The sequence below is a fragment of the Plasmodium chabaudi genome (genome assembly GCF_900002335.3).
Source record: "Plasmodium chabaudi chabaudi strain AS genome assembly, chromosome: 14".
Taxonomy (NCBI): Eukaryota; Apicomplexa; class Aconoidasida; order Haemosporida; family Plasmodiidae; genus Plasmodium; species Plasmodium chabaudi.
Window position 1 is genome coordinate 2303417 of NC_030114.2, and position 12400 is coordinate 2315816.

At 22.4% G+C, this 12400-nt stretch overlaps 4 protein-coding genes across 4 annotated transcripts; 2 read left to right on the top strand and 2 right to left on the bottom strand.

Annotated features, from left to right (window-relative positions):
* Window positions 1–5: 5 nt before the first annotated feature.
* Window positions 6–428, bottom strand: PCHAS_1463500 (conserved protein, unknown function; the record flags this gene model as incomplete). The annotated part of the gene is made up of 1 exon (XM_736895.1): window positions 6–428. One exon carries the CDS (start codon window positions 426–428, stop codon window positions 6–8), a length of 423 nt encoding a protein of 140 aa, XP_741988.1.
* A 1556-nt stretch (window positions 429–1984) lies between these two features.
* On the top strand, window positions 1985–2842 carry PCHAS_1463600 (conserved Plasmodium protein, unknown function; the record flags this gene model as incomplete). The annotated part of the gene is made up of 1 exon (XM_735881.2): window positions 1985–2842. The coding sequence occupies one exon, from the start codon at window positions 1985–1987 to the stop codon at window positions 2840–2842; it is 858 nt and encodes a 285-aa protein (XP_740974.2).
* Window positions 2843–3964: 1122 nt separating this feature from the next.
* On the bottom strand, window positions 3965–4804 carry PCHAS_1463700 (bax inhibitor 1, putative; the record flags this gene model as incomplete). The annotated part of the gene is made up of 1 exon (XM_735475.1): window positions 3965–4804. One exon carries the CDS (start codon window positions 4802–4804, stop codon window positions 3965–3967), a length of 840 nt encoding a protein of 279 aa, XP_740568.1.
* A 3188-nt stretch (window positions 4805–7992) lies between these two features.
* PCHAS_1463800 (conserved Plasmodium protein, unknown function) lies at window positions 7993–10385 on the top strand (the record flags this gene model as incomplete). The annotated part of the gene is made up of 3 exons (XM_016799851.1): window positions 7993–9954; window positions 10137–10252; window positions 10340–10385. 3 exons carry the CDS (start codon window positions 7993–7995, stop codon window positions 10383–10385), a joined length of 2124 nt encoding a protein of 707 aa, XP_016655090.1.
* Window positions 10386–12400: the final 2015 nt, after the last annotated feature.

Here is a 12400-nt window from a genome sequence, read left to right on the forward strand (position 1 = left end):
TCTCTTTAAATAGTTGACATTTGTGAAAGTTTCTTTTTAAGCTGATCCATATAGATAACATAATTATTTATAATACCAGTAAACCTCCATAAGATTAGCCAAATACAAAAATTTGACAATCCAATCCACCAATTTCTTTCATGCCTCCATTTGTATATTTTTAAATGATCTGGTGATACTCCGGATATTGGGTCATTGTGGTTATATACATGTTTTAGTCCATATTTTAGTTTATAAGACTCAGTAATAAATAACATAAAATTTAAAATTAATATTAATGATACTACTCTTATTGGTGTGTCTCCAATCTGTTTTCTGCAAAATGTGAAGCTGAAATTTACTAAAAATTTTATTTTAAGTAAGCATGATATAAGAAGAGTAATTCCTAATGGCGTCACAATTAAGTAGATTAACTTAACAAGGCTCATTTTGTTCACTAATATATTAAAATATATCAGAGAGAAAAAAAAAGCCCTGAAGGAAATAATTTATTGTAGAACTTATATATATAATTTTAAAGATAATGTATAAATTATAAAGACCACATTCTTTTTTTTTTCACTTTTTTAAATACAATATTTAAAAATTATTAATTTTTTTACTTTTTATTCAATAAAAAAATATTATTATATTTATATATACAATCTTCTATACCGATTTTATGTATTTTATATTTCTATGCAGTGGGCCAAATAAAAAAATGCTCTTATATTTGTACAAAAAATTTTATTTTTTATCTTGGCATATTTTGCGATATACCTATATAAATATTTTTGTATTGTTATTTTTATTTATTTTATTATATTTTATTTTTAATTTTGACATTATTATTTTGTTTTTAATTTTGGCATTATTATTTATTTTTTAATTTCAATGCATTATGGTAAGAGCATGTTGCATTCTTTAATTATATAACTTGAACATTACGGTTACATATAAATAATATTTTCCTATATAGAACAATTTAACCTCTTAGCAGTCGAAATTTTCTGCTTTTTTTTTATACGCATATTTAAATCCATTATTATGCATACCCAATTAAATATTGGCATACTCGTTTGTCTTAAGTATATATATTTTTATTATTACGATGGGGTATGTTGGAGCATTTTTTTATTCTTTACAAAAGGTTTTAAGAATTAACATTTTAAAGGGTAGTAATATAAGTGTTGCATGGTATTAAGTAGGGAGGAAAATAAAATCATAAATGACAATATATATATGTTTTTACATTTTCTTGCTTTTAAATAGTTTTTCGCAATTTTATGTGTAGAATAAGCGATCCAAAAAGGTTTAAAAGGTTTGTGGAATGTTTTGATAAATATATTTAAAAATATACGAATTTATTTAAATATTTGATAAAGCTTATTTTGTGAGCATATTGTATCGCAATATTTTTTTTTACAATTTAGTAAATAGCTAACTAAAATACAGCTTTTATATGACATTGCAATATAAAAAAGCAATTTTTAGAGTTTTTTTATTAACATTTTATTAAAAAAAAAAAAATGGTCATGTAAAAAAGTATACTTTTTAATTGGCACACACTTGTGTGTGGTCATATATAGTCGTAATATTACTAGCTTTTCCTACAATATTTATGGATATTTTTTTGTGTGTATTATTTTTTTTTGATATAAAATAAAATATTTGGGCATTTTTAAATTTATTTACTAATATTAAAAGTTTTTTGGAAAACTCAAGAAAATATATTCATATCATTGTCTATAAAATATATATTTTTGACGTTGCTTAATTTTGTTTTATTCTATTTTATTTTAAATTATTTGTTTGGCTTGTTTTGATATATTTAATTTATTTGCTCCTTTTTAATTTTCTTATTTCGTTGATTTCGGTATGTATGGCCCTAAAAATTGGCAATTCATTGACATTTTTTTTTAAATTTTCGAATTGTTAAAAATTGAGAATATATTATTACTATATCATTTTTATAAACACACACATATATAATCATTTTTGAAAAATGCAAAAATTGTCTGAGTTTTATACCTATTCTAAGGAAATGTCTACATCCGTTTTTAATATTAAAAAAAAGGAAGACATTAAGCCCCCTAAAGTTGAACTAAGCTGGAGAGATAAATTATATTCCGAATATGAAAACATAAAAACCAAGACAGGGGAATATTTAACTAGTAGAAAAAGTTCTTGGAAAAATAAATTCAATGATATAAATTCGTGTACTTATTTTAAATTTGACAATACGGAAGATCCACATTCTCCATGGTATAAGAAGTTATATTGTGCAGTAAAAAATTATTTTTACAAATTGTTAAATTTAAGCGATCTGAATAAAGGATGGGAAAATGAAAGAGATGAAAAAGAAGATGAAATAGGCAAAAATGAAAATAATGATGTCCAGACAATTGAAAAGAAAATTTCCAGAGAATTTGTAAGTTATGAAAATATCGATTTTAACAAAAAAAAACAAACAAATTTTGATGATGTAGTATCCAATAAATATTCCCAAAAAGGGAAAAAAAGAAAAGAAAATGATACACACTATATTTCAGAACGAAGTCAATCCGAATTAGTTAAGAGAAGTACATCAATGAGTAGTGATTGTAGTATTGTCCAAATGAGAAGTAGTGGTGTCATATTTAATAATTCAAATACAAACGATGAAAAAGATAATATGAATAAAACATCCGATTTAATAAATGATGTAAATGAACATCATTTTAGTAATACAAATGAAGCAGAAAAAATGGATATCAAAAATAGTACTTCAAATGAGGACTCAATAAAATCAGCTAACGTTACAAACCCTCCAAAATTTAATATTAAAAATACTTGGGAAAAAATAAGTGGATACATCTCATAGATCCATCGAACGAATTCAAAAAGTAGTATGTTGTGGAATAGAATTTGTAGAAATATAATTTTTTTTTTCTTTTTTCTTTGTGCAATATGCCCATTTATTGTTACTACGTGTAGGCAATTTTGCCTTAAATCTGTGTAATCCAGTTCAATTCTTAGGATAACACATTTGTTTTGTTTAAACTTTTATTTTGTTACGATATTTTCCTTGTTTTTGTTTTTTTTTTCCATCTACTTTATCATCATTTTGTTTTCAAATTAAATATTTAACGTTTGTAAAAACTCAGTCTCAAAAATATTAACAGTTTGTTTAATGGCACATGTTTGTCAAGCTCATATGCACAAACATGGATAATATCAATGCTGTACTAAAACGAATTTTGTCAAATTGGTGTTAGAGCAAGCACCTTGCTTGAATGGTCAATTATCTACGCATAGACTTAAAAATGGTAGTACTTATTTTGTCTACTCAATTTTTACACATAAAAATGTTTCTAATTGTTCATAGCAGAGTTTTATATGGTATGCTAATTTGATCATAATTAATTAAAGGATATATTTAAAAAAAAAAAACATTTTTGAGAAAAGTTTATTCATAAATAATATATATATAATACATCAAAAGAATGAATATATATGTGATATTTATGGGATCACAACACAATTGTATAATTTGGTTTACGTTTATAATATATATGTAATAAATATAAAAGGCCATAAATTAATAAAAATCATATAAAAAAATTATATTTTGTGGAATGCCGTCACATATATACATTTGGGCTTGACGCAATGCATAATACATATAAAAATAAGAATTCAATATTTTTGCATTGTATTAATATATTTTTTTAATATGAAATTATTTTATTTTAATATATTAAAAATTAAAATTTGAATTTTATTTAAAACGCACAAAAAATAGTAGGAAATAAAAATGAATGATATAACATTATATATAAACGTGAATACAAATTAAAGGGAAAAATATGCTTTGAAAATTAATGTAATAAGGAAACATATCTACATACATATAATTTCCAATATTTGTCAAATCGGTTGGTTGGATTCCTTTTGTTTTTTTTTTTTTTGGTGATCCCTCTATATATCTATTTTATTAATATATTTATTTTGTGTTTGAAAAAATTGATGCTATAGAAAGAAATAAATCAACAATGTCCATATATAAGGATAAGGTAGCAAAGATATAATCATCAACTGTAAATTCGAATTTTTTATGTTTGCCTCCAATAATTAGTTGTGTGTCAACAATAATAGATACAGATAATACAAGGGCATTAAGACCAGCAAAGATTAAATTAAATATTCTGTTTCTAATAAAAATAGCTAAGATTCCAATAAATAATAATATTATGAATGATATAAAAACATATACATACCATCCTGTAAAATCCCATTTTGTTTGGAATGCAAATATAGTAAGCCCTATAACTACAACCGATGTTGTCCCTAGCGAATAGAAAAACACTTCTGAATTTATGATAGCACTAGTTAATGCAACAATTATTGTTATTCCTATAGTTATTGCTAATAATATAAAATAATTTTGTGGATATTTTCTTGCAACATTTGGGAAACAAATTAATGCAAGCATTATTGGTAAACTGAATGCCATTCCTAATACGACAAATAATACATGATTGGTTATTAAAAAGAGGTTAAAGGGTTTATATAAAACAGCTAATGTTGAAACTCCAAAGGTTAAAAGAAGTTGTAATGATAATATTGAGTAAACTTTTTTAATAAATCCATGTCTTATTTTTGTTGATGTATATTCGTTAAGAGAATGTTCATCATATAATCCGCCATTAGGTGGGGTAGCTTGACTTTTCGAATTATAATAGTCTTTAGTTCCTTGTTCTTTTTCATTGTTATAGCCATAGCCGCCTTGATTATATACAGCTCCATAAGTTGAGCCAGCGTTATTTCCGTCTGAATTATACATTTTTGACTGCTTGTGATGGATATAGTTCAGAATATTATATTATTCGTGTGTGTATATATTCCCAAACTGTACAATAAAAAATAGTGTTTTATTCCTACAAAATAAATTAAAAAATCCAATGAGTTATGATATTTATTAATTTAAATGCTAATGATTTATTCTTAAAGTGATATATACATATAATGCTAATAACGTGCACACGTTTGTTGCTCTTATATATATACACTGTTTTATAATTTGAATGCGTAATTTTTTACAAACAATTTGATTATAACTCGTTAAAAAAAATAGTTATATAAGTTTTCTCTCTTTAATATGTATATAAATTTTGCTTATGTATTGTACCTTTGTAAATAATAGTTTGGTCTGGTATTATTGGGTTGTTTTATTTATTTTACAGATTATATTTTTTATTTTTGTATGGTCAAAAATTTTTATTTTATATATTTTATAGCTTTTTTTTATGAAAAAATTATGAATGTTCATAAAAAAATAAAATAAAAAAAATAATAATAAAATAATATAAAATAAAAAAATAAAAAAAATAAAATATATATTTTTCTGTTAAATGGAATAATAAAATTAATATAAGTATATTTGTAGAATTAATATAATAATTAATATATTAAAAATTAAAAAAAAAACAAGGAAAACGAAAATAGCAAATAATAATGAAAAAAAACGAAAAAAGGAAATTCATACTTTATATGGCGTATTAAAAATGCTTTCTAGGAAATCGTAATTTATTTTGAGGTATACTTTATTTTGTTTATATATAATAGTAAAATTGACGCATAATATATATATAATTCATTTATATATATTTTTTTATTTATCTTTTGCACCATATGCTTATTATATGTATATACAAATATATTTCTTCTTATAAAAAAATAAAGAGAAAATTTTAACTCATTGTTTTTTTAGTAATACATTAATATATTTTTATATTGATTTATTATGTTTTTCCGATTTTTACTTTCCATTCGATGTATTTATAATTATTTAATTTATTACACAATTTGTATAAGAAAATATGGTATTAAACAAAAATTAATAATTAACTACATACACAATTATTGTTCATACAAATAAGGGGAAGTTAATTATGTAAATGCATAAAAAGTGTTTGTATATAATGAGATAAATTTGCCATATTTACAAATAAAAATTGAAATTCTTTGTTTTCCAATTTTTAATAGCTGTTTTTATAGATATCACATTTATGTGCATACGCGTTTGCACATTATATGCATTTACGAAAGTTATATATTGGTTTAATTTTAACAAAGATAGGAAATCAACAAAATAACCATTAAAATAATAAAGTAACAAATGAATTAATTTTGTTAACTCTTAAAGTAAAACATTCTTTTTTTAAATTCAATTTATTTTACGAGAGCAATATTTATAAGCTTTCGAAAATTTCATCGAAATTTGTATATACATAATATTAAAATATAACTGTGCAATTTATAAATAAAATGAAAGAAAATAAGAGAATGTGAAATTATAATGGAAGGGGTGTGAGAAAAAAGGATATAACAAAAATAAAGTTCATATAATGTCTACATTTGATTAAAAATGCTATCTTTATATGTCTATATAATACTAAAGGTGAACACATATGAAATTGTATATATTTTATAACTACAGCAATCGTAGAACGAATAAAAATTATGATCGGCCACCTTTGAAAAATCAATAATATTGTCAAAATTTTCTACTATATAAATATGTATGTATTATACAGTGTTAACTCTGATTTATTTACATATTCTATGAAAAATAAAAGGAAATATTGAGGTATAGAGAGATAGGAATAAAATTATAAATTCACTTTTTTTGTAAGCCTTTTTAAACTGATATAAAGCTTTGGGGGTGTCTTGAAAATTGTATACACTGAGCTCAATTAATACTATCATATATAGGTGTGTATGTATTTATGCAGTTGCATATTTTGAGTTGAACAAATGTGATATTGCATTTGCAGTTTTTGGTGTGCTAGTTCTCAAAGAAATAATTTGATTTTAGGACGCTTTCTCATAATTGAAACATATTAATTAATAATTTTATAATATGTCTAGTTTTTTATTTATAATTTTATTTCTTTTTGTATATTATGCTAAAATTTTGTAATAAGCTTAATTGAGATATTTTCTAAATAATATATTTCATTATTTATTGTGGTATATTTTTTGAAATTATAAATAGAATAAGTGATATATATGTTTTTTCCCGAATGTTTATTTGGATAAGCAATTGCTTAATTTATATGCATTTTTTTAAATACTATTCTAATGCTCAATTATATTATGAACAAGTCATAATTTTTTGACATTATTGTAAAGAAATTGGAATTAAAAAAAAATATTAAAAGGAAAAAAAAGTGAAATATCTAAAAATAGTCACACATTATTCAGTAAAACTATGTAATTATCTATATTATATTTTTTAGAGGGAGAAAAGGTGTTGTACATGGATTTACGATTTGCATATAAAAAGATATGGACGTGCACATACTGTATTATATATGTTAACACACACAAAAATAATTAAAAATATTATATTAATAAAGTTTTGAAAAAAAAAACATAAGGTATGTTTTTGTAAATTCGTAAATTGTGAAATAGATATGCCCCTATTTTTATTATTGAAAAAATATAGCAATAGCAATGGAACCTAATTGAAGAATTTAGGAAATTGGCATAACTTTGCAGATATAAGTAATAAGCTTGATTATTTTTTTAAAGCCACATTGGTATTATTTAATGTGTGGGAAAAAATAATGTAAAGATAAAACTACAGTGATTTGATTTAAATGGAAATAAAAATTGCCAAACAAAAAAAGAATTTTACTACTTGTCACGGGGAAGAATATGTAACAAGAAATTCCATTTAAAAATAGAATATAATTAAAAGCTTTTTATTATTTGTATTTTTTTTTTCCGATTTAGGCAATTTATTAGTTATTCTTATTAAACATAATATTAGCTTGTTCATTATAGAAGGCACAATAAGCATATGCATATAATTATACATTTGCTGTGTCCGGGTATATATATAGACGCATATACACATTTATATACATATGTGGGCAAAATATATTTTGCATATTAAATAGCCACATATATTTTTTAATGTTTAAGGTGTGTGGTATTTATTTTGTTTAGGAATAAAAAAAAAATATGAACACACGAAGTTATTGCGTATTTTTTTATACGATATCATTATTTGTGTATATATTTATTATATATTCTCTGAATAAATATGAAAGACATAAATTGCCAGTAGAAAAATTAGAGCATGTATCAGCTTATATTCAAAATGTGCATAAAAATGGATCATATAAAAAAGGTATAGAAAATGAGGGTAGCTTGCAGAATTCGAATTTAATTATTGACATATATATTGTTTGTGGGTGTAATGGTAAAATAAGTTCTAATGTTTTGGGATCAAAGTTGAAAGAATATATGGACAAAAAAATAATATCAGATATAAAAAAAAAAGAGGATGATAGATTGAATTATTTTATTAAAGAAAATGATTTATTTGACATAAAATTAGACTTAATCAATTTTGATAAAATAAAAGATTATGAAAATAGTAAATATTCAAATATTTGCAAAAATAAATTATTAAAAAATAGAAATAGGGCTGATAATTTTATTAATAATACATATTATATATATATAGACGAGAATGGTGAAAAGGTTAACGAATCCCATTTTATATTATCAACAAGTAATATTATTGAAATATTACATAAAAAAATTGAAATAAATAAGGAAGCAAATATTTATTATGAGAAATTTGTAAAAGAAGCATGGAATGTAATAGAAAATTTTATTTTTTTAAAATCACGTAGCAGGTTACTAAATTTTGTACCTGAGATCGATCTGAATTTTTATTTGGCTAGCAGTTTGTACAATAAAGAGAACTACAAAAAGGAACGAAATACAGAATATAGTCACAAAAAAAATAGAAAGGAAAGTGAAGTGAATAAAAGTGATGATATTTCTCTGAATAGGGATAACAATATTGCTATTGCCACTTGGAATTTTTACACAGATTTTTATTATCCGTACATGCAAGATTTTGTGGAAAAGTTATTAAATATATTTCAAATAAATATATATAACCAAACAATATGTAATATAAATATATATAAAATATCTGAAAAAAATAATGGAAAATATATTAAGGATAATGGAACAAATAAAATAACCAATAAAACAAGATTAATTACCCTAGACAAAATTACAAAGTTTACTAACATATTTGATGATGTAGTTTTTAGTAATATTTTAAAAAGACCAACATATGAAATACCTAAAAATATTAACCTCATAACTATATTTCCTAATGGGGAAGATATATATTTTTATAATAATTTTGAAAACAAAATTGAAACAGCAGTTTCATTTATTGAATGGGGTATTGTATATATTAATAATTCAATGATTAGTAATTTAAAAAGACAAGAAAAGAAAACAAATAAACAAATTGTGAATATATCAAGTCAAGCTAATTTTATTAGTTCAATTTATATTTCTCATTTGAGAAAATTTTTAGGGTTATGTTCAAACTTTTCAGATTATGTATATAATATTTTTAATGCTAATGAGTATGATATAAAGAATTTAAATACAATATCTGAAGAAGATAATAATTTGCTTATTTATTCGATAAAAGGAAAGGATGATTTTGATTTTTTACTTTATTATAATATACCTTTAAAAAGTCGTATATCCGATTATGAAACATTAGGGTTAATGAGAGAGGCTTTTACACACTATATAAATGAAACTATAAAAAATATGAACAAATTTATATCCATATCAAATATAAGTATATACATAAAAATACCAAAGAATAGTATATATGTGTTTAATAATATTTTAAATAATTTAGAGTGTAGTATGTATTATATGCAGGGGAAAAAATGTGAATATATATCGGATATAAATAAGGCAGTCATACAAAAGTTTCATTCTTATATGAAACAGGACGAATTGGAAAATAAGCCTACTTCCATTGATAAAAGTGAAGATAGCAATAATAAGAATAATATATCCTCCAACAAAATGGGAGTATATTATAAGATTGCTCTTACTCTTGCTCGAGCGGCATACCAGGACTCATTACAAGTACGAAAAAAAAATAAAAAAAAACAGCCATGCATATGTATAGACATAAAATTGTTCATATTTTTTTTTTCAATTTTGAAATGGCTGTTTTTTTTTTTAAAATAAATATACACAATTTGGCTAGCTCTATTATCATTTAACATATTCATATGGTTATACGTTTTATGTTTTTCATTTCGAAGCTTTTAAAAGACGACTCCATATCTATTTATGAGATTATGTCTAAGGATTTTTTACTGGCCTCAATTTTACCAATACTTATCCCATGCATTTTCCCAACCATATTTTCCTTCTTCAGGTTAAAGCATGTTTTAAATATACATTTTTTTTTTTTTTTTTTATTTATTTATTATAATTTTTTTTTGGCTTTCAATTTTTGCTATAGAGAACTTTTCAAAGGCACAAACAAAAAGAGGGTGAAATCAGATTAAGGGATAAAATTTTAACCAACCTTTACTTTTAGTGTAGAAATATATTATCACATATATATGTGCAAAAATGGAATTTATGATTAATTGATATTTCAAGCCTGGAAAAAATGTCATTGTGTATGTATATAAAAACAGCTATAAAATTATAAGCTTAAATATTGACATAACTATATTTTTTTTACACATTCAAGCATTTACAACTTGATATACCATATATATATGCATATGAGTGTATGTATTATTTGCTTTTTTCTTGTATGATTTAATGGGATGTCCCCAAGGATATGTTAAAATAATAATGTTAAACATAAAATATATTTTTATTATATTTATTTTATTAATAAAAGTGTTTTGACTCATTATATACTATTGCTTATGTAGCAAAAAAAGATAAAAAAAATGAGAAATTAAATATGCATACGAAATTAAGAATAAACAACTGATGTTGTAAAAAGTGTATTATATGGGTATGCACCTTTTTCACTTTTCACAAACTATCAACTGTGAATTTAATTTTGTTGAGGAAAATGGGCTTACAATGAAATGTGAAAAAAAGCGATAAAATAATAATTGCAAAAAATATATGATTTATTAAAAAGCGGTATTAAAGTTGGGTACAAGATGTATGGATATATGCATATGCCACCATTTTGTGCATTGATATAAAATCAAAAATGTATTTATATATGCTGGTCATATTTTTTTGCATTTTCTATGTTCAAAAAAAAGTAAAAAGTGTTAAATATATAATTGATAATTCTTAGAATGGTTATTGTATAAATATTTAGAAGAAATCAATTGTTGCATGTTTGTATATATGTGTGTGTTGGGAGGTGAGTATTATGAAACGACAATTTCGTTTACTATTGGTAATATAGTTTATTCCTATTAACATTAGTAATATTTTATGTGTATATTTGAATTATTTAAAAATGAAGAGTATAATTTTTGTTAAGCTTTATTTTTCAAAAGCTAATTTATATATTCTTTAAAATTGTACCAAAGTTACCGGTGTAAATAAAAATATCTACACCGGTATTATTCATATTGTGTTTTTATATATTGTAATGGCTATAAGTAAAAAGATATGGTTATAAGATGAATACATTTAGTGAATGAAAAAATATTTCGAAAAATATATGAACAAAATCAAAGTGTTTTTACATTAAGTGTGCATATTAAACAGGTGAGAAAATAGTTGGTTGCATTTTCATAATATATTAATCACAAAATAGTATTCGTATTATGTTAAAGAAAATATTATAACAAACCAGTATATATGACATAATTTTTATGAGATATAAGATTAATTGAGTTTATATCTTATGGTTATATGAAAAAATCATAATTGAAAGGGGAAAAAAAAAGTGATATTAAAAAATGTATAATATGAATAATTATATGAATTTTTGTTTGCTGATAGGAATGTGATATCAAAATAAAATTTATGTATTCCTAGTTAATTTTCGTTTTCCCTTATTATGTACATATTTATGAAAATAGTTAAAACAATTTTTTAAAAAAATATAATTTTTCATATTATACATGGATTTATTTTTGTTATGTTTATAAATATTTTTCCAAAATATATTACATTTTTTATAATTTTTTTTTGCCCATGATAATATGCCCATTTATTTTGTAACAAATTTTTTCTCATACTTTCTCAGTATTAATATGTATATAAATATGTATATAAATATGTATATATAATATGTATATATTATTAATTTTAAAAATGTCCATTAGCAATGTATATATAATATGCTGAAATATGGCAATAATTATATATGCATATATAATATTATTTAATGCCAATATCGCTTAATATTACATACTATATATATGGGCAATTTTGCTTAAAAAATAGTACGTTCATTTTATTGCCATAATATATATATACATAATTATATACATTTATATACATATTTATACATAAAATTTTGCTTTTTTTACATTTTTTTGAAATAAATTGGGAAAATATGCGTTTTATTTAACAAATAAAAATTGCTTTG